Source organism: Malurus melanocephalus, unplaced genomic scaffold, assembly GCF_030028575.1.
Source record: "Malurus melanocephalus ecotype Western Australia unplaced genomic scaffold, MMel_1.1 scaffold_162, whole genome shotgun sequence".
NCBI lineage: Eukaryota > Metazoa > Chordata > Aves > Passeriformes > Maluridae > Malurus > Malurus melanocephalus.
Window position 1 is genome coordinate 745,851 of NW_026623394.1, and position 21,805 is coordinate 767,655.

General features: G+C 42.0%; 1 protein-coding gene across 3 annotated transcripts in view; it reads right to left on the bottom strand.

The window, feature by feature from the left end:
• Nucleotides 1-21,805, bottom strand: part of SPECC1 (sperm antigen with calponin homology and coiled-coil domains 1) — a 63,863-nt gene that overhangs the window by 28,381 nt on the left and 13,677 nt on the right. For all 3 annotated transcript variants that reach the window (XM_057371964.1, XM_057371966.1, XM_057371967.1), the window contains 4 exons: nt 3,258-4,816; nt 1,256-1,463; nt 569-642; nt 46-224 (listed from right to left, as the gene is read on the bottom strand). In XM_057371964.1, coding sequence (XP_057227947.1) covers nt 46-224; nt 569-642; nt 1,256-1,463; nt 3,258-4,816 — 2,020 coding nt within the window. The remainder of the gene's footprint in view (nt 1-45; nt 225-568; nt 643-1,255; nt 1,464-3,257; nt 4,817-21,805) is intronic.

Here is a 21,805-nt window from a genome sequence, read left to right on the forward strand (position 1 = left end):
GCACAGAGATCAAGCTTTGGCCTTGGTAAATGGGAAACAACCAACCTGGTGCTGCCCTTCACTTCATCCAGCTCCTTCTGCAGTCTGGCACTCTTCTCCTCCTCCTCCTGCAGCTTCCTCTTGACCACACGGAGCTCCTGCTGAGCTTCACACTTGATGTCATTGGCTACAACCACTGCAGTCTGCAGGTCAGCCTGGAAACGCCTCCACTCCTCGGTGTCCTCCTGCAATTAGAACCCCACATTGCTGTGAAAATGTACCCACTCAAGCTGGGCACTTAGTTATTCATCTCCATTGCAGTGATCACAAGTGATTAGGATTTCATCACAATTTCAAGGTGGTGCTGAGGTCAAACTAAACATCTGCTTCTTTATAGTACCAAAAATAGTGCCAAAAAACCTCATACTAAGCTCTCTACTCCAATACTGTCAAGAAGTACAAAATGAAGGGAATGGAGACTGACAGGATGCAGAGTCTCTATATTGTTCTAGAAAAATACAATGCCTCCCTCAAATACAGTATTGCAATAAAAGCTCAGCTTAGCTTTGTCTTGGATCTTAAACCTCACCTTCATCTGCTTAGTCAGAGCCTTCAGTTGCCTCTCTGYATCTTGTTTTTGTTCTTCCAGCTTCATTGCTTTACCTAAGAATGATAAAAAATGTGAAAAGATTATTAAACATGCAAGGGTAGCAGTGAAAGTAAAAATGGGAGGGCGGAGCAGCTGATTCTGGTAATGCCACTAAAACAGACTAAACTGAATTAAAACACTGTCAACGAGCAGGAATGGAACCATACCAGATCTGTTACTCAAATATCTCCAAAATACATTTTCAGGTATGAAACCAGACCGAAATTTAGAGAATCCCACACGGATTCACTTACTCAGCACAAACATCCCAATGGATCACTGATGTGTGGAACAGTCACTGGTTCCACCAGGTGGCAGCTCCCCATCCRCAGCAGCCTCGACTTTAATGCTCTTCCCAGTGCCTTTCCCTAAAAGCTCTTTAAAAGATCAKTAATTCCAATTTCTAGAATGTGCAAGACTTCCTTCCCTGAAGAGTGAGGCTTGGAGACTGTCTCTAATATTACATCTACAGCACTCTATATTAAAATAGTGCTTTTGTGCATGAGCAGAAGGGAACAGCCAAAATTGGAATATTTGTAAAGGACAGGACTCTTCCTGCTCCCTGTTGCAGCCATAACTGAGATCCCCAGATAAGTTAATTTAAATCCTTTTTCCAGCTCCACCTACTTTCTAGGTCACTGATGAGCTGGTTRTTGTGGAGTTTTATAGCACGATGTTGTTCCACCTGGTCTTCCAAYTCGAAAATGGTCTCTTTCAGGTTTTTGATATCTGCTTCATTCTCTGATGTCTTCTCCTGCAGCTTCTGGCTSGTTCTGCTCAGTTGCTCAGCCTGTCGGTCACACATCTCCTTCAGCTGACCATACTCACTCTCAGCCTGGGAGGGAGGAAAGAAAGCTGCAAGTTTGTCCTTATTTCTTGAGAAATATCACTCATTAGAGACTTTACTGATCACCTTGCGGATTTAAGAACTGAATTTGTGTTCTAAGCATTGTGTACATCCAGTTTCAATGCCAATGAGAGCCTCAGGAAGCAGAGATGAACTATGAATGTCCGTTTTCCTTCCTGGCAATAWAGATAATACAAGAWGCTGCAAAGGAAATGGAATTTTCTATATGATGACCACAATTCCAAACYRATCTCWGCAGTTAATGAACRGAGAGGAATTATATTCCCGGAAAGCTCCACATCTATTTCTACATCACATTATGAAAGTGATATCACTGCCTAAGGGGCAGGATGATGATCAGTTCATCCACATTAACAATTTGCTGCTTTTACCATGTGCRTTTTCAATGGACTGTGAAAACACACACAGCAGAGCCAGCTACTGCAGATAAGTGTATTTCTGGATTGGGACATCTGGAATTACTGAAGTGGGAATCTGCTGCACTGCAGTTTGTTGGCTCAGGCCCACTAATCAATGCTTCCAGGTTTGGGGGGAGCTCTCTGAGAATGAACAAATTTTGGAAAAGGTGCAGGCAGCCAATTCAGTGAGVAGCACTGGCACAGCCTCACTGAAGGGCAGCCTTACAGAAGCCTGTGGTCTTGTCTGGGTGTCACAAATAGCCAATGATTCAAAACAGCTTAATTCGAGGGAAGGGAAGAGTAAAAAGAAGGAAATCTGTGGTTTCCAAACCAAGCAATAAAAAGTTTGGTACAGAGTCCGAGCACTCAGCAGTTTTTCATTTATTCTTCGTGAACTGCAGCTCCAAAAAGCACTTGGGAGCTTCCTCCTCTAACTCCATTTGCTGTGGTCACCTACTTTAGCTGAAAGGACATCTGGATTTTCTAAATMATTCAAATCATAGAGGTGCTTTTTGGCAATGCTCTCTTCCTCTGCAGCCAGTTTTATCATTCTTCTCATGATCCCTTCCCCATACAGGAAAGGCTGCACACTCTCACTCCTKCAGCAATGGGACATAATCACTGTGCTTTATTAACACTATTGCACAATGCCTCACACTGCAGCTCTTCTGAACACCCAGGATCACACAGAAAATGGGGACAGTAACTTGCTCAAGCTTGTCTGGAGCAAAGTTACACACTACCAATGAGGTAGAGGGAAATTGTTCTAAAATCAAACAGTATTTCTCCTTCCTACAAATATTTGTTTTATGAGAATTATCTTATCTGGAGCTTGACTATGCATCATTAGCAATGTTGCTGCAAAGCTTCTCTGAGCATTAAATCATGTCCTTGTGTTCCCATGACCAATGACACCTTTACTTCACTGCTAATTAATCATGATTCATTATTCAGAATTTCATATTCACAGCAAACTATTTATGCTCTTCTCTCCATCTGATTAGCAAATGATTTACACTATTTGTTCACATAATATCAAAGTAATTTTTTATTGAYCTGCTCTTTGCTCCAATTTTCATAGACACAACTCTATTTACTGAAAGAGTAAATTCTACAGAAGGTATTAGGACAAAATGGTTTTAAATTTATAAACACAGCTATGCTAATAGTTATTTCTGAGAAAATATRGATATAGCAGCAGAAATTGAGACAGTGTCATGTAACCTCAGCTTCTATTCAAAGCGAATTTATGCAATTTAAATCCTAGAAACTTATAATCAATGACTCTACAACAATGTAAAGACCAATCTATTTATGGAAGGTCATAAACAACCACTTTATTTTAGAGCTGTTACTGCTTTACCTTAGACAGCAGCCCCTGAATGTGCTTCAGCTCACTGTTTGCCTTCAGCAGCTCTTGTTTCAGCTCAGTGCAAGAGGCTTCTAACTGAGCTTTTTCTGCATGGGCTACTTTGAGCATCTCCTGCACCTCAGAGTTGTCAGTGGTGCAGCCCATCACATTGATTTCTGCAGCCTTTTGTTTCTCATTCTCCAGCTGAGTTTTGAGAGAGCCATTCTCGATTTTCAGACCTTCCAAGGCAATTTTGCAGTCCTCCAGACTTTTTGTCACTGTGCTGTTGCTCTGCTGTTCCACTTCYAGAAGTTTAAGCAGCTTCTCCTTTTCTTCTCTCAGGCTTTTTATCATCTGCTGGGCATCCTGATGCTCCCTTTCCAAGCTCCGCAGGCTGCTGGTTAACTGTTGCTGAATGTTGAGCAATTTCTCTCTTTCAAATTGTGCTTTTTCCAGAACTTCTGCACATTTCTGTTCTAGTTCGAGGACCTTCTCCTCCTGAGCTTCACTCCTGGATCGCTCTTGGAGGAGAGTCATGAGCTTCTCATTTTCCTGGCTCAGCTGCTCGGCTCTATCTCTGTGCTGACGGAAGGAAGTCTCCAGGAGAGCTTTCTCTTCCACCAACTTCTCATTTTCTGTTGTCAGCTCCTGCACCATTTGCTGTTGATCCGACAGCTCCTGCAAAGTGGCCTGCAGCTCTTCTGCTGTGCTGTGGTGATTCTCCTCCATCTTTTGTATCCTCTCTGTAAGAGATGCCACAGAGAGGTCGCTAATATTGTTTGGAGAACTTCCTGCAGTGGAGCACTTGGAGCCTTTGAAGTGGTTGCTGCTGGCRGATGTTGGCCTGGAAGGTACATCTGCAATGTGCTCAAAGTCGGACGCATCGGGTGACAGGGAGGCTTTGGTGACATCGCTGCTGGAAGAACCGGAATTGCGCAGAGCACCTCCGTTCACGTGCTGCCTGTGCTCCTCCACTTCACCCCTCGACACATGTTTGGATGGGCTCCCAAAACTGGACTCTTGGGTGGTTGGGGTTGGGAGGCTGCTGTCGCCTCCACTGCTTGTGGTCGTGTCTGAGAGAGGAGAGTTCTCCAGATAAAGCAATTTCTCTTTCAAAGCTCGGTTTTCTTCTCCCAGGCTAGCAAGCTCTTTTTGGAAAGTCCTGTTTTTTTCCTGGAGGGTCCTTATTAATGGATCTATGTCAACAGGTGATACTGATTCTAAATTTTGGTTGGAAGCACCCATTCCTTCAGCATTAAGTGACCCTTTCTCTTTGCATTTCTTCAACTCACAACGAAGTTTGGTAATTTCTGAATCTTTTGTCTTTGCTTCTGCCAGGAGTTCTTTAACCTGAGATTCCAGAACAGCCTTGTCACCAGTTTCATTCTCTTGCTTGGACTTGCTGGTGGGGCGCACGTGTTTGGTAGGAGTTGGTGCACCAGAAGAGGTGGGGCTGGGCTGTGTTTTCCTGGTGTTGGCCTGACCACGCAGCACAGCTCTCTCCCTGGACACRGATGAGGACAATTCCCGAGGTGCTGGGATCCCTGTGCGCTTTGCAGCCGAAACTGTTCCTTGAGGAAGAAGAGATGAAGTAAATTTGAGTTAGTGCATTGAGGAAACGAATCTCACAACAACAATGCCAGAGCCCAGAGCAGTCCTGGAAAAAAACACCTGAGTGTTTGAATAGGTTTAGTCATGACTGACTGTGTGGATTCATGTTTCAAAGGCTTGGATTATTCTGCATTTCTTCCTTTCCCACCCCCTGCAAAGGARCACAGCCCAGTTAACTTTTTCCCAGTGTAATAATATCACATGTAAATGCTGCAGTACGTGAACTACAATCCCCAATTAATTATATTGATATAAAGATATAAGGATATTAATTATTTGAAAGTAAAAGTTCTTCACACTACTTCATAAAATGCTGAATCTAACCCTAAGAATTTCWGGGGAAAAGTTCARTAAYTCAAGAAAAGATGCTGTCYTGGAAAAAAATGTRTTTTTTTATCACACATAAAACTATYTGCATTATGCTCTATTGAGGCAGATCATCATAAAAGAAGGACTGACACACTGATGCTGACCACATATTCAGTGAAATATAGAACTCTTCTGGCGCTTCCAACACTAAGACAATTGTGTTGCTGCAGCTTCTTGGGGAGATGGATGAGAGATTTTCCATGTTATAAATTCCCATCCTCTTATGGAAGAAGAGCAAAAGGAGGTTAGAGAGYTGATGCTGTTCTGTTTGGTTGGTGTTTGGGTTTTTACCCCACCAACAAACAATGCAAAGCATTATGTGATTACAAGAGAAATAAAGTTTATGACTTGCTGATCTTCATCTTTCAAAGCTCTCTTGAAATACAGGACCCCAGGCACAGAAGAAACAGTAAGAGACATCTGAACCATGAAAATTGTAACAGGCTGGTTAAAGGAAAGAAGCTGGTTCAAACGGAAGGTATGGCATGCCACTGCTGTGGCATGTGACACATGCCAAGTGACAACGCCAGGAATTTAAGAAATTCCTGCTTTCAGAACCTTATTTAAAAGGAAAAGCCCTAAAGGACTGGACCATAAAGTGTGGGGATATGGCACAATGAAGAGATGTCCAGTGTCGCCCCATAAACAGGATGCAAGAATGAGTTATGCAAACAGAAAGGGCCACTGAGCCAGTGTTTGCAATAAAAACAAGTTTCAGAAGCACTCTGGGGAGAATCCTAGAATGAATTCCATCTCCCCACATTCGTGAGGCTCTTTGCTGACACACATGTGCAGCATTCACAGAAAATCAAAGGACATTGAGACCAAAGGGGGAGTAGACTCCCTGCCTTACAMAGCAACCTCATAACCCTCCCACAGCCTTTTCCTCGCCACAGCGATGCAGGGCAAGGAAGGGTTAACACTAACACCACCCCGTTTGCTCAGCATCTCTTTTGAAGAATGCACTGGGTTTATGAAGCCCACACAAACAGGAGCCCCTCCTCCTACCCCCCAAACACACACACTCTGCAGCAGCACAATAAACACCCGGAGACAAAGAGCAGCTGAAGAAAAGCCCCCTGAATCCAGCGCAGCGCTGRCAGGAGAGCACAGAGAGGCTCTGTCATGGCAGGGGCACGGTGAGGCCAGAGACAAAGGCTCCAGTGTTTTTGGGAAGAGATACAGGGACAGCCAGGCCCACACAGCTTCATTCAGTCACCTACAGCTGGAGGGGACAGCACAGCTCCRGGATCTCCGGTGGAAAGCACCACGCAAGCGGAGATGGGAATTCTCCCRCTTGTCAGAGCTGGAGGCCCMGGCTCATGGCTCATCCCATTCCCAACCAAACTGCCAGGATCTGGCACCCGTAAAACACACTCAAAGTGAGCTYAGCAGATGAACAAAGCTTGTGCTGKCGATGCAGCCAAYGCCGGGAGATGAAGGACAAGAGGAAAATTGAAAGRACCATGATGCAATGTGACYKCCAGCACAGAAAYCCCAATACAGCACAAYCCTGCTMAGGCACAGGTGAACCCCAGGTGGAAGAGCACTTGAATGCACCTTTCCCATGGAGCAGGACAAGTGTCCAGCATAGAGAAGCAGTTTTCACACAAGTTGTAACCATACTACAGATTTAAGGTATAAAATCCACCTCACAAATTGTCAGAGTTGTTCCCAAATGGCACTTACGGAGTGATTTAAAGCCTTTTGTATGTCCTGATCTTTTATTCAATCTGAAAGGGTTTTCTCCCCTTCACACAAAATTTTATGACAAAGCAAATGCTTTTAAAATGCCCAAATCAGTACAATAACATGACTGTCAACTGGTCAGCACATGACTAAGTAGTATTCTATAGATAGTGGGTGGTATTCTGTATATTACAAGAAATAATGAGGCTATTGCACATGAGTACAAATTGCATTACTTGGCACTAAGAAAACCACCTTTTCCTCAGAGATGTGTAGAACTTGTGGCAGCAATGCCAGCATGCTTCTAATCATCACCAGATGACAACTGCAACATGATCCTGAGCAATGCACGGCATATACATAAGGATAACAATTAATGATATTTAACTGGGATTATCTGTACTCCACCAGTTTGCCAACCAGTGCAGGCTTGGAGCTTACTCAATGTGCCTCATGTGTTTTGTAAGACTCCACGCTCTGCTGACTTGTTCTGTCATAAATCACAAGGCATTTGCTATCCATCAATAACCATTAACCAACCTGGTTTTTTTTCACGATGTACAAAGACTTACATATTTTTCTCACTCCACTCCCCACAAGCACCACACAATACTGAAAAGTCACAAGGAGCCCAGAAAAAAAACATAGTTCTAACTGCATGTGTTGATCAGAAAATGTCAAATTAAGTATTAACACTACTTTRAAGTATTTTATGGGCAATCCCTGCTCTGCATGACCTTGGAATTGAGCAGCACAGCAGTTACCAATGACTGCCAACCCCACAGCCCCAGGCTCCATAGGCAGGAACTGCATTTAGGGCTGTGCCAGTCACCCTGGTGCCCTGATTAACTGGCCCCCAGTCTGGTGATGGTCTGTGGGAGACTCCAGACAGACACGTGCCTCCCAGGCTGCTGAATCCAATATAGCCCTGATTTGTGCTGCTGCTTTAAGTGGCTGGAATCACACAGAACTCCACTGCCTGGCAAGGGCTGCTGGTTTTGAGCAGGGAAGAGAAAAACAACCAGCCCTGAATCTCAGTGGAGGTCACCTCATYGCCATGTTTCTCACCTGGGTGCCCCGTAAGAACGTCTCCATTTTCAGCTGTACTTTTCAGATGTGAGGCAATAAACGGTAACAACAGACAGAGCTTATAATTCTCCATGTGTTTTAAAATGAACAGCTATTTAACTCAAATACTCTGATACACATAATTAAGTTTAGGTTACAGGACAGGGAAGCAGAAAGAAATGAAACTCCTCACCCGAGGTCACACTAAATCAGGATTAGGACCAGGAGCCCATGGCTCATGGCCTGCTGCGCAGCTTTCCATGCACCACTTGCTGCCAGGGAGCACTCCCTGACTTCCCACTGGTGTCAAAAGCCAAAGTATCACTTTAATGAGATGAAAGGTGACCCCATTAGATGGTCTTCTGACGTTTTAATCCCATTTTCAACACAACTACAATGCTTCTTGCAAAAGGATCAGGATTACTCTTCAGTTTTTCCACATCATGATTCCACATTCTATTTCTGATCTAAGCTCTCAGCACCTTCCCATAAGGACATCCATAACCAGGAGAATATGGACTATGGAATGGAGGAAAACATTTCCCAGTCCTTCAAGGTGAAACACACAGGACTGTTGTCATATCATTGCAGAAAAGCACCAGCCTTAAATTTACATTTATTTTAATTGACCCTTAATTGTACTAACAGTTCAAACACCTGCTTCTCCAGTCCCAGAGCAGAGGAATAATCTCACTTGGGAACTGACAACATTTGACTACATAAATACCTTTGAAAAATGTTCTAATTTCTGGCTTAAATCTATTTTCCTGAGCTGGAGTCAATACAAAATTATTTGCCTCTGGCCTTTGTCCCATTTGTGTCCCACAACCTGCCCTTTTCTTAATCCTTCCCTCCATCAACATATTAATAACCCAAAGGTTAATGCCATGGCCTTTCTGCTGCTCCACAGTGGAGTTAACAGGGAATGTTCCATTTAGTACCTTATTCCTCAATTTTAATCCTGCCATCTCTTAAGCAAACAACAATAAAAACACATTTTCTCCTTCAACATATTCAGAATTCCACGTCAGCAACTCATTGTTCCATAGTTTAAGTAGGTACTAAGCCTCCTGCATGCAGATCGCATCTRTGTAATTTAAGCACTGATCACCGAATCATCCCACAAAGCATTTCAGTCATGTAAGACTAAAGCATGGAGACAGATGCAGCTTTGGTGTGATGTTCTTAAACAAWGGATACCTTATTTGAATTGCAAGGGCAGGATAACCAACAAGAAATAAAAGAAAGCTATTCATAGCACTGTGCAATGTTCAAGTCATACATTTCAGAGAGGCAAACTGTTGCCTGCAGACAAGTTTGTCCTCTCGTGATCCGTGATCATCTGCTGCTCCACGAGGGCTTTTACAGCTTTCTCATTCCAGCTCCTGCACTTGCAACAGATCAGCAATTTCACTGTCTCGCGTCTGTCATCCCWAAATCCACCTCAGAAAGGACAGCGAAACAAGAGATTGCAACAAGAAATTAAGGGCTAACTCACAGCTTCTCTGGCAACGGAAGATTGGTGTTCTGTCKTTCTGGAATTCTGTTCCCACATGCCAAGATATTTTAATAAAATTTACCATYTGAACAGAACTCCTGAGCCTCAGATAGAAAAGTGGTTCCCTGAGGCAAAGGTCAGTATCAATCAAGCAGGCTGGAAACATTTAGCACCGTGGCTAAGTAAAGGGAATCTATTAACAGCCCACGCTTGGACGGCAAATAGAAAGAATTATTAAACTACCCCACACAAGTTTACTGCGCCCTAGCACTGTGGTTAGCTGAAATATGTCCTTTCTTATCAATTCTGGCTTTCAGCTGATCCTCCAGCTGTGACTTCAGTAGACCCTGGACTCAGCATGAGTGCTCTTCCTCAGGCTTTGCCAGGATGTGCCGAGGATCCGGAGCAGCAGCAGGAACACACAGCGACAGCCAGGCAGGGCTGCCTGGTACAGTCCTGTCACCACTTCCAGTTTCTCAGCAAAACACACCTGGGTCACAGGAGTATCTTAATTCCACCTGGTTTATAACACCTGGTCTAGGATACCAACATACAGCTGTCCAATGCCACTTCAGATGATCTTTAGATTTAAAATACCTTCACTGCACTGAAAGACTTGACAGTACCTTTGGGAGACTTGTCCCCTGCTCCAGAGGCAGAGAGAGCAACTGGGATRTTTGAAAGCACCCAAAGTGCCACCAGACATCGAACTGAACAATCAGACTTTCACAACAGATACAAAAACTGATGCAGATAACAGCAGCTTTTCTGTGTTATACTAATTGTTCTTCCACTACCCAAGTACCCTTTAGCTGATTTCCAGCTACATKATGAACAATTTAACACAATGGATTAATATGGGATGCATGACATCATYGATGTGAATTTAGTCACAGCCAAATCACAAAAGAAGGCATTAGCTAGGAGTCACCACACTCTGTTGCCTCCCYATGATAAAGCAGCACACGTTACAGGGAGCCTGGATGTGTTTTCTGACTTCTTTTGTCAACTTAGAGTAAAGTTTTCAAGAACCTAATTAACTCGCTGTTTAAAATCCATTTTCCAAAAGCGGATAAGCCACTAAGACCTCAAAGCTTAACTGAAAGCCCAGAGGACTTGGCAGATCCCTTTCACCCTGTTCCAGCATTGATCCTGAGATTGAGATTGATATTGAGACTGATTAAGAGTCAGCTAGGGATGACCTTTGGGAAATGATGACTGTTCAACACAGAGGAAGGATTGCTGTATACTTGACTCCTTTAAAGTACTTTTTCATTAAAAGGTTCCAGCACACATCTGTTTTATWGAAATGCCCTATTTTCTCATGCCTTTTTTCCCTTTTACTTAAAGCCAATGAAACAGTTAAAAAAACAACTTCCCTGCTGACCAGAGATCTTCTGATATCCTAATTAACAGGAAACACACTGACACATTTCACGGTGGCATGAGGAAAAGCAAACATTGAGAAGCAGGGCAGATATAACAGCAGCCCTTACCTGCACTGCTGGGCTACTTCATACAAAACCTACGCAGAGACAAAATCCCTGCACACATTCTGCCACACTGCTTAATGTCCCAATCCTTAAACCTCTGGGAATGCCAGTGGTAAAACAGCTTGGCAGAAAATACTGAAGGGATGCACACAACTGAATCAAGCCATGAGGAAGACCTGAGTCAGTCCAGAGAGCTTCTTGGGGGTTAAAATGAGAGTGCTACTGGATTTTCAAAGAGATACAGGTGGCAAGAGACACCAACCAGCACCTAGTGATGTTTTCAAAACTGYTTAAGCTGTTTAAAACTTCATATCTGAGAGTGAAATGGCTGAAAATTTCTGTTCCACCACTGGCTAAGGCAAAAGTCAGGATAAAGAATGACACTATTGTACTGTGACAAACTATCACGGCTTGATCTGCTTGATACACAAAGGGAATGAGCTGAATGGGATTGCTGTCAGCATTCTTCCATGACAACAGYACTGGATACTCCTTGGGAAAATCCTCAAAAACTCTCAGCAGCACACCATTTCCCATCTCTTTTAGAGTTGTCCTACAAATAGACAATGCTCTCTGCTACCTGGTCTTTATGCAGCAGCAAACAGAGCAAACCAAGGCTTGGCAGTTATGGTTCTTCTGAATTAATCAGTCTGTTTGCACAGTGTTAGTCACAGAGCCAACACCTTTACAGGTCAGCAACTCTTTGGGAAGGTTCACTTGTACTCCACCTAGCTTTAAAAAAGACAAGGAGATGGCTCCAGAACTACAAATGTGGTTTTGATAACCCAGCACTAATTATATATAGACGCTTCTGTTCAAACAGGGCCTTCTACTCACTTAGCAAACASAGACTGAAAGTAATTAAAACATAATTTCTGAATCATTTTAATGGCCTGTTGGACTGTCTGGCCTCCCTGATTGCATTGTCTGTGAAATAGGCACAGAAGAAAAAAGGCTAAAAGGCTTAATGCAAAGATTTGGATCTATGAAATCATCATGGAGAACATAGGAAAGCAACTCAGGTACTGGTATTTGACATGGAGGAAAAGAGTGAGAGACCAAAGAAATAAATTATATCATAAAGTAATAGGGAACAACAGATGCCTGTACTGAGAGAGCTACACTAGCAAGAAAAAGCAGTAATAAGCATCTTAATCTGAGTAATTCCTAATTTAAGACTACAGAGATCCCTGACATTTGAGCTGAGCAATTGGTAAAGGCTGGATGATTCTTTTAGTTAGAAATATTGAGTCTAGAGATCTGGAGTGCAAAAAGAACACAAGAAAAGGCASTTTTGGTAACTTAAAGACTAAGTTCATGATGAAACTGCTTGTCAATTATTTAAATCTGCAGATTGAAATACTGGTAGGACATTCTTTTCAAGGGTGGCCACCACAAGAGACTCTCCCATGGCAGGAATGTAACCCAATAGTAGAGACAACTTTGTAGTTAAAGCATCWCCATTTAGTTCAAATTTTAGCATCTAAAAAAGTACTCAGAATCCAGAAAAGGTCTCAGTAAGTTTTATAGTGGTTTTAGAAGAGAAAAATGTCTGCTGCACAATTAAGGAATGATCACAAACATTTTATTTTCAGCTTGTTGGATTCACCTGATCAATAATGCTGTCACTTTGTCCTTCCACAGAAACTCACATTTAACTTTTCCAGGAAAGTGTTAAAATGAAAAYAGAAAAAGATCAGCTCTACTCAGTATCCGGTGGTTCCAAGTTCTTAGCACAGCTACAAGAACTGAATTTCAAGTTCACTTTGCCACAGTTCAATTCTATTACAGTGGAAACAAGGTCGCATTCAGAAGGTAAATGAGACGAGATCTGATCAAAACCCTGTTCACAAAGTCTCATTGTGAATTTCAGCTGACTTTCTCTGCTCTTTATGGGCCTGTTCACATACAATTCCTCTCTGAATAACAGCAAGAGTAGTTAAAATCTCTTTACCCTGAGAGACTTGCCAGGGCCCACACAARAGTCCCTCTGAACATTTCTGATGCTGTTTACTTGAGTTTCCTGAAAGTTTTTTAAACCTCAAATGAAAACTCAAACCTAGATATGCCTATCTTGTATAAAATTTTAAAATCTAAAGCACAAAAGCAGTGCAGACTGTACTRTAAGAGGGAATTTTTGCTCCCAAGCCTAAGGACCAAAGATACATCTGGAAAGYGCCTTGGCCAAGCAAAGAAGAGGCAAGACCTTCTCTCTACATGCCCAATCTTTGCTCTCACAAACACAAACTTCCCTTTCCAACCTGSAAAGAGTCAAGAGACATCCAAGGGGCTCCAATGTTCCATAAGGCTCTGGCACCAAGAGAATCATGAGGGTGCTGCTGTGTTCACCCCAAAATGAGGGATAAACCCCCATAGAACAGCCAACACTGCCAACACWGGTGCAGGACACAAGTGGGGTGGAATCTACCCCGAGCTGCTCTGGAKTTTTGGAGTACCCAGCAACCTGGCATAACAAACACTGAGCCATCCAAAGCAAATGTTCAGGGAAACTCTATATCCTACACTTGCTGGAATATCCCTATGGTAAACTCAACACTACTTTTTTTGGAGCTGTTAATACCACTGGGCCTGCCAAAAACTTTAGTCACCTACAAGCTCTACCCCCTGTCTACCCCCCACAAAAGAATGACTAAAGCTTTCAATAWGTAGCATTATCTCAAAATTAATCTGGTGAATGCTACAGAAAWAGAGAATTTTCCCTTTCTAAAATAAAGTACCTCTACTTGCTGGTTTRATGCAAATTTATAGTTTCCACTACCATCAGATCTCATTATCAAAACAATAYATAATTTTTATATTCCTTAAAGGGGCCTTGATTCTATATACTTGTGACATTAGCAYACCAAAATTATTGGGATTTTGGTGTACTATAAAACTTCCTGATTTTGTTTGTTCTGGAACATTTCCTGCCTGTGCACCTGTAAAAACAAGATGGGATCAGGTATAATCATCTCATACCTACAGCAAAGTGAATTTTAAGCCAAACTCTATTCTATGGTGTTTTTGTAGACAACAACTCTTGAAAAATATTGATAAACATGAATTTTTCTGTGAAGAGGAASAAAATCAATGCTGCTTCACTGAAATGAGGGATTTTCTGCTTGATCTGGTTGGTAAGTTTGGAATTTCCTTTGCTTCCCTACCTGCTAGCTCTGAGGCTTCTTCTGTCCAGAAGGAGTTTAGCAACTGCCATGGGGAACATCTTTAGAATTACAAACACATCCCCCAGAACCTGCTGTRCAGAAAGAGCAGAGATTTGCTCTGAGATAAAGCAGAGAACTAATTTTTCATCTCCTGTTGTACTAGGAATATTCCTGAGATAAATGACCACTAGCTAGAGTAAGAATCCCAGGGTTTTCCTTGATTCTAGCTTGCAGACAAGGAGATAATTCTCCTCAGCTCAGAGAGAAGCTTCCTAGCTAATCTAGGCCAGAAGTTCTTCACTCAGCTATTACTGGGTTAACAGTGGTAATAAAACACTGGAAGTACTAAAATGTACTTCCATTTCTGGAAAATACAATTATAATGGATAAAATACCAGCGTTGAGTGTTTCAAGATGCACAGGAAATTAAAAAGCAAACAAAACTTACCAACCCTAAATCCAACCATACCAACTCACTTAACGGTGGCCATCACCAATACAGTAGCAAGTAGATGTGCTCCTCCATGCATAGTGGTTGTCACAACTGAATGTGATCAGTGGCTGGAAGTTAATGAAGGTGTTTCCTAAAACCTGCTGCTCAAAGAATGCAGTTGGAAGGAAAAGTGAGACAAGTCGGGTATTACGGATCACTCCTCTAACCTCAAAATCTACCTGGTATCTCTGTGAGCACAAAGGATAACCAAACACAGATTTTAAGTGGGGAAATGCTTAATATCAGCATTTTCACAAGAAGAAAAGTAATTTACTCAACCTGTTTAACTGTTCAGGAGGCCATGCTATGGACTAAATCATGGAACTGTGTTACCTGCAWGGGACTTCATCACCCAAGGTGGATACTGCTCTAATTCAYTGTCCTTCCYACTGAGGGAGCAGAGCCACCATGGAGGAGAAGAGCAGAAGAAAATGCTTCTCTGAACACTGCTGTGGAGTGCTTTGTATCAGGAATCCATGATCCCAACCCTTCAGTTCAGGAATGCTGCCCCACACTCGGCCAAAAGGCCAGTGCTGACCGAGCCAAAATAACTTCTTTCCTCATGAATTCTCAAACCCTGCTAATCCAGAAAGACGGGGGGAAGAGATCAAAAATGGAAACATGAAAGGAGGTTCCTCCTCCTTCCCTAAAAGGACAGAACTTAAAAGCTAGCTTTTTTTTTTTTTTCCCCCAAATTGTTTGCTTACTGCTTAATAACCAGTTTGCATTGCATTGGTGTTACAACTGCCTTTTGTTTACCGAAATGTGATGACCACATAATAACCCCAGTTYTATTGTCATTTCCAGGCTGCTGCTGTGAGGGGGTGGGGAGAGGACTCTSATTTAGTCTCCACAGCCCATCCAGAGCTTCAGCTCTACCCAGCACAGGGCTAAGGAAGTTGGAACTGCCAATACTGGGAACTGGGCTGAAATCATTACAACTATCAACACAGGATGAGACACATCAAGAAAAGAAATGAGACACAAGGGGAGAGGAGAAAGCTCATAACATAATGAGATGTTTATCTATAAAACATTGCCCACTTCAAAGCAGGAAGAGCTTCGACTCCTTGGTTAAAAAAAAAGGAGCTTTTAATTAAAAGATCAGTCAAAGATTTTCCACAGTCAAGCAGCCTCAAAGAAACTATGTGTGGAGGAGGCTGAGAGTAATTTCTAACATGATTAGTCCATTCTTCAAACTCAACAAGGTTTTATGAAAGMAACATTTCTCAAGATCTACAAGATAAGGATTGTGGAAATATCCTCATCCCCTCAAAAAGGGGCTCTTCCCTTCTGACACCTCTGTCCTCATCAGCTTTTGCTCTGAAAAAGCCTGGWCTATCAGAGCTTTGTGCCTCCCACCTCGTGGCAAGATAGATTGCAATCCTAGGACCCATGGCTTTGGGTCAAGCAAAATTACTGCCAYGGGCTTTAGGAGGCCTGCCTTGAAATATTTCTGTACACTGCTCCAGTCAGCTGAAAACAGSCTGTACTGAGCACACAGCCTTCCACTAGACAAAGGTTTGAAAGCCTTTGAAGGTTGGAATGAATTGCACCACTTTTCTGGAACACTCTTTCCAAGGAATGTTTCCAGAAGGGGATGGACATGACAYCCGTACTTTATCCCTTCCCAGCATTACAGCTGACATTACAGGCTCTGGTGAACAAGACTTTGAACCACTTTCCTTTGGTCACATAATTTTTTAATGCTTTTTCTTTTCAGAAAAAAAACCTCAGGATTTTGGCAATTTAGCCCTAAGTAAGTAAAATGCAACATGTTMTCTACAGGCTGCAATTTAGCAATTATTTTACATTATTGCAGATAAACACCAGGAGGTGTTGCACACTGGAGGAGCTTTCTTCCAGGCAGAGAATACCAGTCCCTGGAATGACTCCTGTTCATGGAATCTCAGTCTCATCCCCACTAACCAGCTGTTAATTATGACTAATGAACCWGATGCTGAGTTGGTTCTGTTCAGCACAAGCACAGGGAATTTACCACTGGTTTATTTCAGGAATCACAACCATTTTGGTCTATGACAGTAAGTGTTCAGTCATACTTTTGAAGGTCTTTCCTGTCTTTCAGAGAGTGCTGTTCCTGCCAATAAATTTATCATTATCCACACCCTTGTGGAAACAATCCTTATAAAAGTGATTATATGGGAATAATTATTTGGTATCACAAGGATTTCTACATCTTTAGTGTAAATGTTGCAATGGCAAAATGCAGAAGATCTTTAGGGTGTGAAAAATACAGAATATCCTCCAGATGCAGGGAAGAGGATACCTTTCCATTCTACATCATTCAGGTTAATTAAAACAGCTTTCTATCCTTAGTATGGGATGAGATTTCTTAATTCAGCTGGGGAAGAACGAACAGTTATCCAACCGAACTAAAATGTGTCAAAGGATTAACTACACCCTGTCCCTAAAGCCATTTTCATTCCATATATTAATAAATATGATTTCATTGAAGTTGCTGGTAAAATTCTTACTGCCTGAGTAGCAATGATTTTTAACACTTAGCACCAAAGCATCCATCAGGACAGGAATGTGAGAGGAACATTAACYCTGCTCATGGGACATGGACACGTTTGCTTAGTCCCCAACAGTTTTCCTAAGCAACTGAACAAATTCCAGTCAAAATACAAAACCTACAGAGCTGTAACAAATGGAAAATAAATGTGTCTGTTTCAGCCAACACATGCTCAGAAAGGAACCCTGCAAACTCATGTCAGCCCTGCGCTTTCCCAAGAGTGCATTTTTCCAGTGATGAATATCAAATTTGCCTGTAAGTACTTCAAATGTAAATYCTGCCGTTGATAAAAATATAGAGCTTGTTAGCTGCGTGCTACAGAGCCTGATGAAAAGGGCAGGAAGCTGCAGCTCTGATGTAATTTACAGCCTGAAAGAACCGACCGATGATCACACAGCACACAAGGACAGAGCGCTCTGCCTCAGAACATGCAATCCATATCTATTGATGCTTGTGGAAAAACATTTCAGGAAGTATAATAGATGGAACATTCCAAAGTGATTTGTGAACACATGCCTACTTTGGATTACAGGAAGAAAAAAAAGTTGGTGTGTGGAAAATCTTACGGTGTCTATTACCATCATCAGAGAGCTTCAGTTTTAGATCATCTTCAATCATCATGCTCAAATTGCTTGGAGATATACAATGTGAAAGTATCAGAAAATAATGAAAATATCAAATATTTGTCAATCTTCTAGTGCCAGTCTGTCAGAATCACAGAAAAATCAAATTAAGCTCTCCTCAAGCAATGCAATGCTAATGAAATCAGAGAAGTACTCTGTCTCAGTTTTACAATCTCATGTTGTTATGAAAGCTACATTCCCTGTGGAAATCAGATTTTATGAAGAGTAAATTAGTAAAATTGGAGAGGAATTGAAAAGAGGAAAAAAAAAAAAAGATAGATTATTTGCTGAAATACTAGTAGAAGGTCCAGAACACAGGACTGTTTCAGAACAAACTGCTCAGTACCTCCAGGGATCTGGCAGGTTTCAGTGGGAAGAACAAGGGGCAGTATTGCTCAAATTTCTTTGGCCAGCTCTACAATTGTAAGATCTTGAGGAAGCAAATATAACTCAAACAAGAAGAAGCAAGCTTCTCTTTTTCTCCAAGGCCAGCATTATTCCTTTCTCCTTTCACCYTTTTCCCTCTTTCRAGTCATTTAATACTGTGTCAGAAYCAACACAGTCACAACCATYCCCTGGCTGTCTCCTTGTCACTCTGCAGCTGTCAAGCACATTTACTAATGAAACAACCATCAAGAAAATTAGCTTTTACATTTATTATCACGTTGAATCTACCCGTGGTAGGTCCTAAAACACCGTCAGCACTGGAGCAAAAGCACAGTCCAAAGCTCTGGACACACAGSACAACTTCTTGCTGACCAGCTCATTCAGCAAGATTCCCAGAAGTTCCCTGCCTTCATCCAAAAATGGCTTTGTTTTGCTGATGGAAATTAATCTCACACAAAACAAAATGCATAAACCACATCCTGCTGCCTGCCATGCCCTAAAAGTTCTTCTTGTAAAGGCTGTCATCCTGCCCATGGAGAAAGTACTCCCACTCAGCACATCCTCCCAGCCAATGTGAAAAACCACTGGGAAGGCCCTGGAGTGYAGGAGAACTTACTGATGATCTCTTCCATTAATTTAGCATTCATTATCCTTTCAACTTGGAATCAGGGGAGCTCAGATTATCACTTAATGCTGCCTCAGATAATTCCAGAGGTAAGTTACTCATACTCATGACTAAATTCTTCTAAGAGGCCAGTCCAGACTGTGACAGTCTCTGGCTGTTCCCATTTCACAGTCTCTGGCTGTTCCCATTTCACTGGCCTGGGAGCAGAGGAGACACTGCCACTGACTGAAGTTGTTTGTCAGTCCTTCTCAAATGATTTAATCATGCCAGTCCTGTCAAGTCACCTCACAAGACSGATAAACAGAGATGGCCCTAACTGGCCTTGGAAGAAAAGATTAAGTCAAGTAAAAATGACCCTCCAGGGGAAAATAAACTTCTTCAATACCAGTTTAATCAGSAGTGTGTTACTACTCTGAAAAATGAGAGCATGTGTAAACCCCCCATGCAAGAATGACTTGAGGGAGGAAGAGGTGACTAARGAATTAAACTATCCAGTGGAGAGCAAACTGTGGTTTGTTGGCTCCACTGGGAACAAAAGGTCTATGGCTCGCTGCCCGAGCTCCAAGAGGACATGACTTGCTGTCGGTATTTCCATGAAAGCTGTTATGTGATTCATTAGGTTTGCTGGCCTCTCTCTCCTGCYTCCCTTCCCCCCACACCATCATTAAACTCATCTGGTCTCTTGAGCTCTTGCTTGGCAGAAATGGTGTTCTGACATCCAACAGAGTTAAAATGAACGAYTCCCGTGTTTGGGAGAAAGGGAGAGAGATGAGAGAGACTATAAAGAGAGCATCCAGAAAAGGTCTGACTATACACCCCGAAAACAAAGAATCGAAATGACAAGAACATGTACTTCTACGATACTATTTATCTTGAAAGTCTCCTATGTTTCACACAGAAAAATCCCTTCCTCAAACCTCAAATGAAGCCACTCCTGGGCCAGGACAAAACAGACATAAGAAAACAGATCAATACTGACTCAGTGCATGCACTGACACTCGATATTTTCATCCAAGCGATGTAAGCATGTTTTACAAATAAACACAATCCCAAAAAMAGCCTAACCCTTGGATAACCCCACCCGTCACCTTGTTCCAACAAGAGAAGTTCACATTTCCCATTCAAGCGATTCTTTCGCAAAAGTTTTTGTGAGCTTTGAGTMATTTTTTCCCATTTCTTCCCAAAGATATTAATCATCCATCACCTGCAGATGTTTAGAGGATAAACACCCCCCCCCCCATCACCGTGTCAACCAGTGTCAAAGAATGTCAGTGCTCCTGTTCAGAAATAACAGGAGGCCTCTCTGTTTCCAAGGCAAACTGTGTTTGAAAGGCTTTCTCTCAATAAATATGGTGCACTGGATAATGCTGGATTCTTCCATACAACTCCCAGGAAATGTTCCAGCTATTCCACAGGTGCTCTGGCCTGTGTGTGTATACATTAATGTTTCCTTTAGCTTGAGTAGCCAGCTTCCAAAGCAGAAAACTAATTCTGCTGACAAACTGCTGCAATATTCACTCTTGTTTCACATCTTCTTCTGTACTAATTTATAGGTGTTTTCATTCTAAACCTCCACTAGTTTTAAAAATATGAATATTCAGRGCACTTGGTACAGGTAGGAAAACAAACCACTTGCAARRAGCAGAGTTTTGGCAAACAAGTGAYGCAAACTTGGGTCACACACCACAAGGGTCTCATCAATGACTGTAAAAGGTTTAAAATAAGTTTTAAATTAGAAGCCAGGAAAAGCCTATAGAAGCTAACGTTATTACAAGCAATCCTCTCTAATCCTTGTTAGACACTYTYATATTCTTAGRAAGMTGGAGATTAATTTGAGATGATACTRGGCTGTTCCAGAGTCCTGTCTTCTGTTCAAAACATTCCCATCAGACACCAAGAGTGCATTTCTTTTCTGTCTTCCCCTCCCCACAGTCCCTTGATCAGCCAGTCCCATTTCTTTGATTTTCCTGTATTAATGTGTTAACTTTCAACTGCTCAGCTTGGAGGCAATAATYTCCTTCCTGTTCCTGGACAGCACTGACCAGCCCACCCAGAATTTACACYTAACAGGAAAACCTGTTAAAGTACATAATACTCTCTTAGTACGTGGACATAAGTATTTTACTCGCAATTATAACCTGTATCATAACAGGATCAGGTTTTTGAAAACTTCAGTGCCCACTGACACCAAGAGGAGGAACAATGCTGTCCCCAGTACCCCAAGATGGTAAGTTTGGGGTGAAAGAGATGAGCCATAAGATGTCCATAAAGTTTCCTAAAAAGGTAAGTAAAAAAGATGACCCTGAATATGTCATGCTCAGGGTAACAGGTCACAGTTTTGGTTATCTGTTGTTAAAGCTAGCTCATGAGCTAGATCAATAAAGCCCCCCATTCCCAAGGTTTATCCTGGTTACTCCAAAACACAAGCTTGGGAGTATCACAGTTATTCAAGATGCTGCTGTTCGTGAATAAGACATGAATTAAGTTCACTCAAGCAGAAACAAAACTCAGRGATACTAGGACGTATCCCATTCTGATGTGAGAAGCAGGATTTTGCATCTCAGCTGTCAAAAACCAACACAAACTCTGAGTTCCAAAGCCAGAGCTCTCACACACAATAAGGAATATCTTGTCAGAACTTTTTTTTTGTCAGCGGGAATGTTCCTGACACTTTTTCATGGTTAAACATTAAAGTTTTGAACATGTAGTTCAATACAAAAGGATGTTTTCCAGTCCTACTCATATCTTATGAACAGTAAGGACATTTAAACTACACCTAGTACAGCCTACACTTAAAAACTGAGAACAGTTTAAAATCTGCTTAGGTGCAATAGAAGTATAATTCTTTCCCCTTCAATAAAAAAATAAATCAAGAGAAAACAAAGGATGAAAGAGATTTTTCAAACCCACAGGAGGTCTGCACAGTCATTTATCATCTGTGCTAATAGCAATAAGCTGTTCAAATGGCCCTGCAAAACCAGAGTCTGTTTGCTCAAACTGATCA